An 11,656-nucleotide genomic window follows, 5' to 3' on the forward strand; every position below is an offset into this window, starting at 1 on the left:
ACTCACGTCACATCTGATGAAGACTCTGGAGCGGCTCTTTCTCAACCTTCTTAGACCCCAGGTACAACATGCTCAGGACCCCCTACAGTTTGCCTACCAGACAGATGTCGGTGTGGAGGATGCCGTACTGTACCTCCTACACCGAGCCCATTCACACCTGGACAAGGAAAAAGGCACTGTCAGAATCCTGTTCCTGGATTTCTCTAGTGCCTTTAATACAATTCGGCCCTGTCTGCTCTATGAAAAAATGTCCAGAATGCAGGTAGATCCCTGCCTAGCTGCCTGGATCCACAACTATCTCACGGATAGACATCAGTACGTCAGGCTGAAGGACGTCACCTCTGACACTGTAGTAAGTAGCACAGAAGCACCACAGGGAACTGTGCTATCCCCTCTGCTCTTCACCCTGTACACCTCAGACTTCTGCTATAACTCGGAACTATGTCACATCCAGAAGTTTGCAGATGACACAGCCATCATGGGGTGTATCAGGGACGACCAAGAAGAGGAGTACAGAGGTCTGGTGATGAACCTTGGTGCCACACAAACCACCTGCAGCTTAACACCTCAAAAACTAAGGAGCTGGTCATTGACTTTGGGAGGTCCAGACCAAGTCCACGACCAGTTCTGATCAGGGAAGAGGAAGTGGAGGTGGTCAACTCATACAAGTACCTAGGACTGTGGGTGGATAACAAACTGGACTGGACAATCAACACACAGCACCTGTACAAAAAGGGTCAAAGCAGACTGTACTTCCTGAGGAGGCTGCGGTCCTTCAACATCTGCAGGAAGCTCCTGTGGATGTTCTACCAGTCTGTGGTTGCCAGTGTCCTCTTTTACGCTGTTGTGTGCTGGGGGAGCAGCACAGCAAAGAGGGACTTATCCAGGCTGGAAAAACTAGTCAGGAGGGCCGGCTCGGTAGTCGGCATGAAGCTGGACTCCCTGTTGACAGTGGCTGAGAAGAGAACTCTCAACAAACTGCTGTCCATTATGGACAATGTTAGGCACCCTCTGCACACTGTCATAAACAAACAGAGGAGCCTGTTCAGTGACAGGATGCTTCTCCCCAAGTCGAGAACCAACAGACTTAAAAACTCCTTTGTCCCACACGCCATCAAACTGTTCAACTCCTCACTGTGGGGGAGGAGGAGGAGGGGAAACAGGAGGTCAGAGTAGGACGGGGAGAAACAGGAACAATAAACTGCACCAGACAATCGAACATTCGGACTGTGCAATGGACCACATAACTGTGCAATCTCATGTGCAATACCGCAATATCTATTCTCTACATAACTGCTGCTAAATCCCTCTATTTCACTTTTATTGTGAATAGTTTTTCCCTTTCCCCCCTCCCTACTCGTATCCTTATCTGTATGTTGGCTCTTACTTTAGTACGTGTATTTTAAATTCTCTTATATTGTATTTTTTATTGTATTTTTATAACTTGTAATATGCTGGTGTACTGCTGCTGGAAACTAGAATTTCCCAGAGGAACCTTCCCTAGGGATTAATAAAGTTCTATCTATCTATCTATCTATCATCTATCTATCTATCTATCTATCTATCTATCTATCTATCTATCTATCTATCTATCTATCTATCTGTCTATCTATCTATCTATCTATCTATCTTATGAAGCTAAATGGAAGACAATAGAGTCCTCTCTCACAGACAAACCAATTCAGTCAATCATAGGACGTACTGGTGGGAAACAGGGAAAACCATGGACAGACAGTCAATGGGTGAATTTATCTTTGAAAATGTGGCTAGAGGTTGTTCAGCGTTTTCAGCTTCACACACAGATGAAATCGTTCGAATGGCCGCATGTGACCCTGACTTCAAGCCGGCGCTGTATGATTTTAGATACAGTCAGTGGGTTTTTGCTGACGTTACTTCTTTATGTAAATAGTTAAAAACTGGAGACTGGTCAGCTTTGATCACCTGTGTCAGACTTATGGACTTATTCAGATATTTACAGCTCCATGATCATGTTAGTAAAGAGGTTAAAGACTCTGACCACAAAGATCTGTCAATTGTTATCCAGCTGTTTTTCGATGCATACAAGTCCAGCAGGAGTAAAGGGCTTGTAGGCAGGCTGTACAAAGGTATATTTTCATTAAACAAGCACACTACTGCCTATGTGAAGAAACATTGGGGAAAGACCTGGACGCTGAAATATCAGAGGACACATGGATGAACGCTTGGATAACACAGCCATCCACCACCAGCTCCCTGGTTCTCCTGGAAAAACATTATAAGTTTTTTATTACCCCAAAACAAAAAGGCAAACAAACCGATACACAATGATGGTGCTGGAGGGGATGTGGAGAAACTTTAGTTGATCACGCCCAAGTGTTCTGGCTGTGTCCTCTTACTCAGAATTTGTGGAAGGAGGTTGTAGTGATTATTGCAAAGGTATTGGGGTTTAATGTTGACGTCACATTCACATCTCTGTACCCGGGGAGCCTCCCCGAGGTACTAGGTAAAGGTGAGGAGTACCTCCTAAAGATCCTGCTGGTAGTGAGCATAAAGGCAGATACAAAGTACTGGCTTCAAAAAGGTACCCCTACTCTGGGGGTCTTTATTGGTATTGTGAAAGAACCACACCTCCTTGAGGAGATGTTTTATTCCTTAAGGCTCCAAAAAGAGCTAGAGGAGGAAAGGTGGGGAAAGTGGACATTTACATAACTGAACAGAGAGGTATTACACGATCAATTAATGTATGTTAATTTGTCACAATGTCTTCTTGTGTATCTCATGACCTCAGACCGGTTCCTTTTATTTTCCTTCTTTTCTTTCATGTCCAAATGCTTCATAAATAAAAAGTTACTGTGGATGGATGGCCCAATACTAAGCAGGAGTGTCCACCTGAAATTACAGAGTACTGGAACTGCAGGGCAGAACTGTGAGTGGTGGGAGACATTGTCCACAAAGGTAGCAAGACAGTCACCCCAAAAAGCATGTGAAAAGAACTGCTGAAGAAGATACATGCAGGGCATCTCGGGATTGAAAAGTGTAGGAAAAGAGCATGTGAGGTGTTATATTGGCCACAGATCAATCAAGATGTAACACATGAGGTGTCGAACTGCCGAACATGTCTGAGATATAAATCAGGATGTAGCACATGAGGTGTCGAACTGCCGAACATGTCTGAGATATAAATCAGGATGTAGCACATGAGGTGTCGAACTGCCGAACATGTCTGAGATATAAATCAGGATGTAACACATGAGGTGTCGAACTGCCGAACATGACTGAGATATCAATCAAGATGTAACACATGAGGTGTCGAACTGCCGAACATGTCTGAGATATCAATCAGGATGTAGCACATGAGGTGTCGAACTGCCGAACATGTCTGAGATATCAATCAGGATGTAGCACATGAGGTGTCGAACTGCCGAACATGTCTGAGATATAAATCAGGATGTAGCACATGAGGTGTCGAACTGCCGAGCATGTCTGAGATATCAATCAAGATGTAACACATGAGGTGTCGAACTGCCGAACATGTCTGAGATATCAATCAGGATGTAACACATGAGGTGTCGAACTGCCGAGCATGTCTGAGATATCAATCAGGATGTAGCACATGAGGTGTCGAACTGCCGAACATGTCTGAGATATCAATCAGGATGTAACACATGAGGTGTCGAACTGCCGAACATGTCTGAGATATAAATCAGGATGTAGCACATGAGGTGTCGAACTGCCGAACATGTCTGAGATATCAATCAAGATGAGCGCTGAGCTCCCTGTGTCAGCCGAGAAGAAAATCTTTCAGTGAGTGTATTACCCAGTAGTTATATTATGATATCATCTTTTGACAGTATGAGAGTATGGGCTGTAGTGTGCCTAAAAATATTACCACTAATGCATTTTTTTCACTCTTATGCTGGTGTAGAACTGTGAGAAGCTTCTATGAGGCAGTGCTTAAGAAGATGTTCTCTACCTTTCCCCTCGACCATCCACTCCTGAGGGACCTGAAAGTGCTGGACCCTGCAGCTCGCCTTAACATAACTCCAGGGACAGGTAGATAATAGAAAGAGTTTCCAATAGGCTTTATGCCCAGCTCCACTACTTACCCTAGCAACCACCCTAGCAATGGTCAGACACACCTGGATGTGTAGTGTATTAGCAGTAACCTTATAAGAGCAGAATAAATATGGCTATGTAATATGAACAATGTATGAACAATAGGTACATGTATGTGCAATGTAGTGGCAGTATCATTATAGTAGTAGTAAGAACAATATATATATATGCAGTGTATTAACAGAATATATTACAGAAAAACTGAAAAAATATGGATATTTAGTATGAACCATATAAACAGATATGTACAGTATGTACAGCTATGTGCAGTGTGGTAACAGTACCGTTGCAGTGCAGAAATTGACAGGAAATAAAGGATCTGGCTTAAGTTCAGGAAGTAGTGGAGCTGGGCATAAAGCCTATTGATGTTAAGCAAGGCAAGGCAATTTTCTTTGTACAGCCCATTTTTACAAACAATTTTTCTCAAGGGCTTTACATCGCATCATAACATCCTCTGGGGACAGTTCCCCATTGATAACCAAAGAAATAATTGGCACAGTATACTTGATACTTGTTTAGATCTGCAATGTTCAGTCAAACACTTGTTTTACTTTACAGTGGAAAGGCTAGGGGCCCTGTTCCCCCAGTTGAGGCTGAAAGAGGATAAGATGAGGGAGGAATTCACAGACTATCAGGTGACAGATAGCAAGCAACTCCCCCAAGAAGACAGAATCGACAAATTTTGGGGCCTGGTAGGAAAGGACATGAGGTTCAGTGAGCTGCCAAAACTTATGAAGGCTTTACTATGCATTCCCCATAGCAATGCAAGTTCAGAAAGGGTGTTTAGCATGGTACGAAAAATTGTTACAGAGAATAGGATGTCGTTAGACAACAGAACTGTTTGCGCTCTACTCTCATGTAAAATTAACCACTCTGGCTCAGCCCACAAATACACTCCTTCCAAAACAGTCTTAAAGAATGCAAAGTCTGCAACAAATGAGTACAATAAGTCACTAAAAGAGTAAAGAAAAGTTATGTGAAATGAAAAGAAAAACTACAAAAAAGCAATATGAAATGAATGAGTGTGTGAATGTGAAAAGAATGTGGAATGAAAATGAAATGTAAATGTAAAGACAAGCAATGTTAAATGAACAGAAAATATGCAAATAAGCCTTTAAATAAATGCTCCTCATATATACCCTTTTGTGTTTTCATTTAGGCTATGAATGTTCACAGCATGTCAGTGTCAGCAAAGGTAGGCCTATCATTGGCTTAATGCACAGCTGCACTACTTCCTGAACTTCAGGCAGCTCCTTTGTTTCCTGTCTGCCATTATTGGACAAACTGATCACCTGGATTAATTAGTTTGTCCAATAATGGCAGACAGGAAACAAAGGAGCTGCCTGAAGTTCAGGAAGTAGTGCAGCTGTGCATAAAGCCAATTGTAGTTTATAAGCGGTTGACAAGTGGTGATTAGCTTTCTTGTCACCTGCTTTAAAATGTAAGGGATACTGGAGCTTGGTTGGGGTGGTGGGACTGCTAGCGGCAGGCGCCGGAAAATTTCCCTTATTTTCAAATCCAAAACTTGACAGGTATGCATATATAAAACACTTCCCACGCAGCACATTATGCTTTATTATCTATTTATTATTCAAACATCAAACTTTGATGACGTCAATGTATATCCCTGACATAAATCACTGACGTGAAGCTATGGACATCATACTTAACTAGCTGACGTTTTAGTATTTTATATAGCATGATGGGTGCAGGTCTAACTTAGTGTATAACTTAGTTTCGGCAATGGTTTTGATATATAGAGTCCATCGTCATGATCCCATAGTTAGCGGAAGCGAAAATAGTGTAATTAGTACAAGTTCTAACGAAAAGTAATGTAATGTAATACCGAACAGCTTTCAAAAATGCGGTACCGCAATACCTTTTTGGCACCGGTATCCCGCGCAGCATCAGTCTGCCTGAGAAATTTCATAAAGTGTGGATCTTCCTATACGTGCAGCACGAATAAATAAAAACCTCTGCTTTGTATACTTGACAAATCTGTGTGTGTCATCATACTCAAAACCGCCCCAAATAAGCCACGAAATTAACCATGAATCCTACCATACTGTGGTACACAGCTTTGCTTCTTATGTTTCTTCCACACAAAAAGTTGCAGGTTGATGACAAAACGTGCTCGCGTCCGGACCAGTAAGTGCAACAGGGGGGCAGAACTGGGGAGGGTGGCAGGATGCGATCGTGCTCGGTTGCCGTATAAGGCAGCCGGGCCCAGTGTGGTACGCGCTTAGTCTAATTACAGGTTCTTGTGGGAAGCTTGTGTGATGTATAACCTTGTTCGTGTCAGGTTTCGGGCTGGTTGCGAGCGCGATCGCACGGGCAGGAAACAGGCAGGCAGAAGACGGGGAAACTGGGATTTATTAGCACTAAAACGGGACGAAGCACGAACATCGACTAACTAACATCAATGACGGACCAGGAACGAAAGCAAGACATGGACTTAAATAGACAGGACTGGGTGAAAATAATCGGACACAGCTGGGTATAATGGGGAAGCACACGTGGATAATCAGGGGGGCGTGGCACACATGAGGATCGTACGAGCTGGGCGTGACAGTTCGACATACTGATCGCTATGTATCGCGATACAACAGTTTGAAATGTTACCAAAGTGTCATTTTATAATTCCCATATTAAACAAGTTACCTTGCATAGTGCTTTGGGGAGAGACAGACTCCAAGAGTGCAGTTCATTTCACGTGTCTCTAAGTCATTGTCTGATAATATCCAGAGCTGAATGTGTGATTCATGCTTACTACTATATTCTTGCTTTGCAGTTCTTACACATTTTTTTTTTCTTATTTACTTCTACAAGTAAATAAAAAACTTATAAAACTGTCATTATTATATAAGAACTATACGTATTATGATGTTATTATTTAGTTATGTTGTTGCTTGGTTACATTTGATGCCTCCGCACGTGGGAAGCTACCGGTTTGAAAGACGCGGCTTCACTTGCTTTTCTGCACCAAGATGGCAAGGTACGTTGCATTTCTGCTCCCATTTTATCGTATAACTTATATTATTATTTAGTATCTGTCTTTGTATGTACAGTGGTACCTCGACCCACGAACAGTCCTGTTCACGAATAAATCGTGTTTTGTTTTGTACCGGTTGTCGAACCGTGTTTCGGGCCGCGAACACACAAACGTCCCGAAAAGGGTCCGATGAAAGCTCCCCAAAGAACCACCCGAAACGCGAAGAAATGTCCAGTATAATAAAAAAACAATGATATTTTCGAAATTACTGCATTTGACTGTTACTCAGTTTTGTAATGTTGATTGTTTAGTGTTTTGGGGGGATGTTTTGTGGTTCTTTTCCGTGTTTTGGCGTCTTTCGAGCGACCAGCGTATGCTCAGTTTTAATGTTTTATTTAATTTAGCATTTGTTAGCATGTAAATGTATGCTCTCAGTTATATGTGCACAGTCTGTCATAATTTGATTGTACGGTAGGGGGTGTTGAGTTGTACTGCGCGTGCTCGAAGTGTATATATGTATGTATAGAGTGACCTAAAGAGAAAGACGGCGATATGTCATAGTTCATGGTGAATAACGTGTTGTGTGAACTTATTTTTCCATTTATAAATCCTCTATTATTGTTAGTCTTCTCCCGATTTTCTTACCGCTGCACCGACAGTTTGACGTGCCAACAGCATTATTTGTTACAAGTAAGGTTATTTTAATTTAAGTCTATATTCTTGGTCGCGTTCTCCCCATGTCGTCGTGGGGTTTCCTCCAGGTACTTGCTAAATTGCCCGTAGGAGTGCATGTGTGAGTGAATGGTGTGTGAGTGTGCCCTGCAATGGGCTGGCCCCCCCATCCTCGATTTTTCCCTGCCTCGTGCCCATTGCTTCCGGGATAGGCAACCCAGTAGGATAAGCGGTTTGGAAAATGGATGGATGGATTCTTGGTCACAGAAAAGTTTTAAAAATTGAAGAAAATGCAGCGTTTCTGAGGTTTAAACATATTGAACATAATACATATTTACATTATTTGAAATGGGAGAAATTGATTGAGGTCACGCACTTTTCAGGTCAGGAACTAAGTTCGTGAGCCGAGGTATGACTGTATATTGAAATATGTTTGTGTAAAATTCCGTATATTGTTTGGATTATATTTAAATTTTATGTGCAGGTTAGTTAGTGTCATATGCAGGGTTGCCAACCCTCACTCAAGATGTCTTGTAGTCAATCTGTTTTGTTCCATTATAAACCTAAAATTAGCTGCATCAAAAGTGTTCGGGTAGTCTGCAAACCCTCCAGACTATTTACAAGGCAGTAAGACTGTTACACATATGGAGATGAATGTGCAGACTTGTCTGGAATTGAGAATCTCACGCCAGCCAGCTGACCAAAGATAGCAGCTCTGCCTGTGCAGTAATGCGGTTGTTGATTGGGAAGGTGTGGGTCAGTGCAGAAGTGTAGTCCACATGTCAGGAGTGACTGACAGCTCCATTGCATTGCCTGTATGTTGTTTTTCCTCATTCAGAATCAGACGAATGGAGAAAGCTGTTTGCTGGAGCGACGACAGATACTGGGCAACTTGGGACAAGTGGGGAGAGGTGATTGACTGGGGAGATGAGAAAGAGCTGTGCTCCCCAGCAGAATCACCTTCTGACCAGGCTGACAGTTCCACTGAGTCACATTCCCGAAGGCGAATTGCCAAGGCAGTTAGCTGGACGGATGATGCTTATTGGGCAGCCTGGGACAAGTGGGAAGAGATCATCTGCTGGGGTGATGAAGAGGAGTGCTCCCAAGTAACTCCACCCACTAGCCAGCTTGGGAGGGATAAGGGGATAGATGTAAATGGGTTGGAGGCTTTTGTGATAAATAACAGGACAATCTCCATAAAGCCTGTAGACAACCATCAAGACAGTCTGAAGATAGGAGCTGTGCTGGTAGACCTCTGCCAGTTTGATCTCGAATATTTAGATCAAAGTAAATTTAATTTCGAAATTGTACAAGTACAAATTGGAGAAGTTGAAGTGGAGGAGACTAGAGAAAAGTCTTTTGAAAAAGCATTTGAACTGGAAATTGTGGATGTGGCAGTAGAAGTTGTAAACAGTGAATTCCAGCTGAATGCTATAAATTTGGATATTGTTGAAACTAAGGTGGACAAATTATTATTGGAAGAACTGATCGTTGGCGATTTAGAAGCAGGCAATGTGAAGGTGTCAGTATCAAATGGCAATGTGGTGAAGGTTCCCTTAAGGTACCCTTCACCACAGAGGAACAGAAGGACCAGGCAACCTTAGACCATACTCTCTGGTGGTTGACTCGTGGCAACTGGACTTGTCTCTGAAAGTTAGAAATGTTTCGCAGCTCATCCAAGCAGCTTCTTCAGCCTGAGGGAGGTAGTAAGTGTCCACATATTTATCCTCCTGGGTAAGTAGTCTAAGGGGGCTCGTTGAGTGAAACAAAGTGGGGGGGGGGAGTTGCGGGTAGATGTAACCAGTCCCTTCTACTCCAATAGAGTGGGTCGTTAAGGGTGGTCCACCTGGTGGAGGTGTGAATTGGGTCTGTTTTTTTCCTGGGAATTATTTTTGTTTTGGCAAATGATGAGAGGGCCGCAGGTTAAATTGGAGACAGGTTGTGCCTAATGCCTCTACCTCTGTTGATTATGGGGTTGTGCATTTGCACATGCAAAGCTGCTTGGACGAGCGGTGAAACGTTTCTACCTTTCAGAGAGGTACAATGTCTTTGGATGTCTTTTGTCTTGTGCAGTCTGGGAGTTGACTGAATGCTGGGGTGGGGGTAGCTTTTCCTTTGTAGTGGGGTCCGGTGGGGCGCCTTGGGCTCTGTGGGGCCCGGTGGTGCTGCTGCCTTGGGCCCCGGTCTGGATGGGCCTGGGCCCCCCTCCCTGGATGGATTTCGGGGAACGGGGAGTGCCTATGGGGGTCAGCGGGGGAGCTGGCTCCGGGGGGGGAGGTATTTTGCCCCCCCCATTCCTTTCCTCCCCATCCCTAAATGCTTCCCTCCTCCCGCTCCATCACACCACCACACATGTAGGGCTTTGAGGTGTAGGTGCGTTGCTGGGATGCAGGGTAGGTATTCCTCCTCTGTCCCCTCGCGACCACCTGTACCTCATTCATACACTACAACGTAGACACTCTCATTACTTACTCTCTCACGACACATACATTTAGGGCGTTGGGGATGGGCACACAGAATGGCATCCAGAGGGCGGTCTGTTCATTCAGCCTTACCTCTGGTGCCAGGGCCCACATCTCAATTTTAATCACACATAGACATTGAGGGCTCTGGGGAGAGGCCGAGCTAACACCAGCTGTTGGTCGGCAGGGGGTGGTTAGTGCCATGCCCTTCACCTGTTTTAAAAGCACTTTAGAACAACACACACCAACACCACATCTGAGCGGGCGAAGGGGGGCATGGGGTCTTTTCACACCCCCGTTCCCTGTTCGCCATTTGGGGCTGAGAGGAACAGCTGGTCGGGGTCTGGGCTGGTGGGCTTCTCGGCTACTGCGGGGTCCGGGGTGATCTTCTGGTCTCCTCGCCAGAGGAAAAATAGGGGTCCACATAGAGTATATATGGGGAGTGAGAGTATGTGTACAGCGTTCATTTCTGTGTGTCTAAATGTTGGGTGAATGTGTAAATATTTGTTTATGTCTGCATGAGGGTGGGAACGTATGCTTGTATATGTGTGTGCCTGTTTGTCTATACGCATGTGTCAGGTTGGGTCCTAGACTCCACCTGAAATAACATCTCGGGCACAATAAAGTGGTCCTCCGCAGAGGGGGGGTGGTGGAGGGAAAAAAAAAAAAAAAAAAGCTTGTGACCCACCGACCGATTTCTTATTTGATTACTGTTGTTCCTTGTCTTGTTTTTGACCCCTCGTGGTCTGCTTTTGTTTTTATTAGTGTCTCTAGTGTTTTTCCCCTTTCCTCCTTTGAATCCCTGAGTGAGTCGTCCACTCTCTGTTTCTGCTTGCTCCATGACACGCTGTCGCTCTCAATCCGCCCTGGACCTGTGACAGTATTTCTGTTTTTGCTTTTGTTTGGACGTACTGAGTTTAGGATATCTAGCTTAGAAGGAATAGTTTAGCCTGTCATGTGTAACGTTGTTAAATGCGCTGATATCAGTGTTATGTCACAGTACCAGAAACTGAAAATGGTACATTTTGTTTTCTTTTTGTTTTCTTGCAATTACTACATACAAATGTTTAATGTTTTGCTGACATCTAATTAGAAAATAAATGCATTTATGCTTTAAATGATCTTTTTATTGTCTTCAATCATTTCAACAGGTGAAAATGACCTGAAATCAATGAGTTTGAACACTGGACACTACATTCCGTGTTTGTGTATAAAGTCATGTTTAGCGTACATGCGAGTTCATTCATATCCTTTTCCCCAGAGACAAAAAGTAGGCTAGGCTAATGGGAAAAAAACACACAAATATATAGACCTAATGTCAGTGTATTATTCATGAGGTTTTGTAATATCTTATATCTTATATAGTATTATATTTTGTAATATCTTTGGTGTGTTTAAAGCCATAAAAAAAACTTTTTTAGAAACCTAGGCTGTT

At 43.5% G+C, this 11,656-nt stretch overlaps 1 protein-coding gene across 1 annotated transcript; it reads left to right on the top strand.

Annotated features, from left to right (window-relative positions):
- Positions 1 to 7,012: 7,012 nt before the first annotated feature.
- Positions 7,013 to 11,343, top strand: LOC125726791 (uncharacterized). Its single transcript, XM_049003287.1, has 2 exons — positions 7,013 to 7,090; positions 8,598 to 11,343. The coding sequence occupies exons 1-2, from the start codon at positions 7,083 to 7,085 to the stop codon at positions 9,361 to 9,363; spliced, it is 774 nt and encodes a 257-aa protein (XP_048859244.1). The 5' UTR covers positions 7,013 to 7,082; the 3' UTR covers positions 9,364 to 11,343.
- Positions 11,344 to 11,656: the final 313 nt, after the last annotated feature.

The sequence above is a fragment of the Brienomyrus brachyistius genome, unplaced genomic scaffold, assembly GCF_023856365.1.
Source record: "Brienomyrus brachyistius isolate T26 unplaced genomic scaffold, BBRACH_0.4 scaffold76, whole genome shotgun sequence".
Lineage (NCBI taxonomy): Eukaryota > Metazoa > Chordata > Actinopteri > Osteoglossiformes > Mormyridae > Brienomyrus > Brienomyrus brachyistius.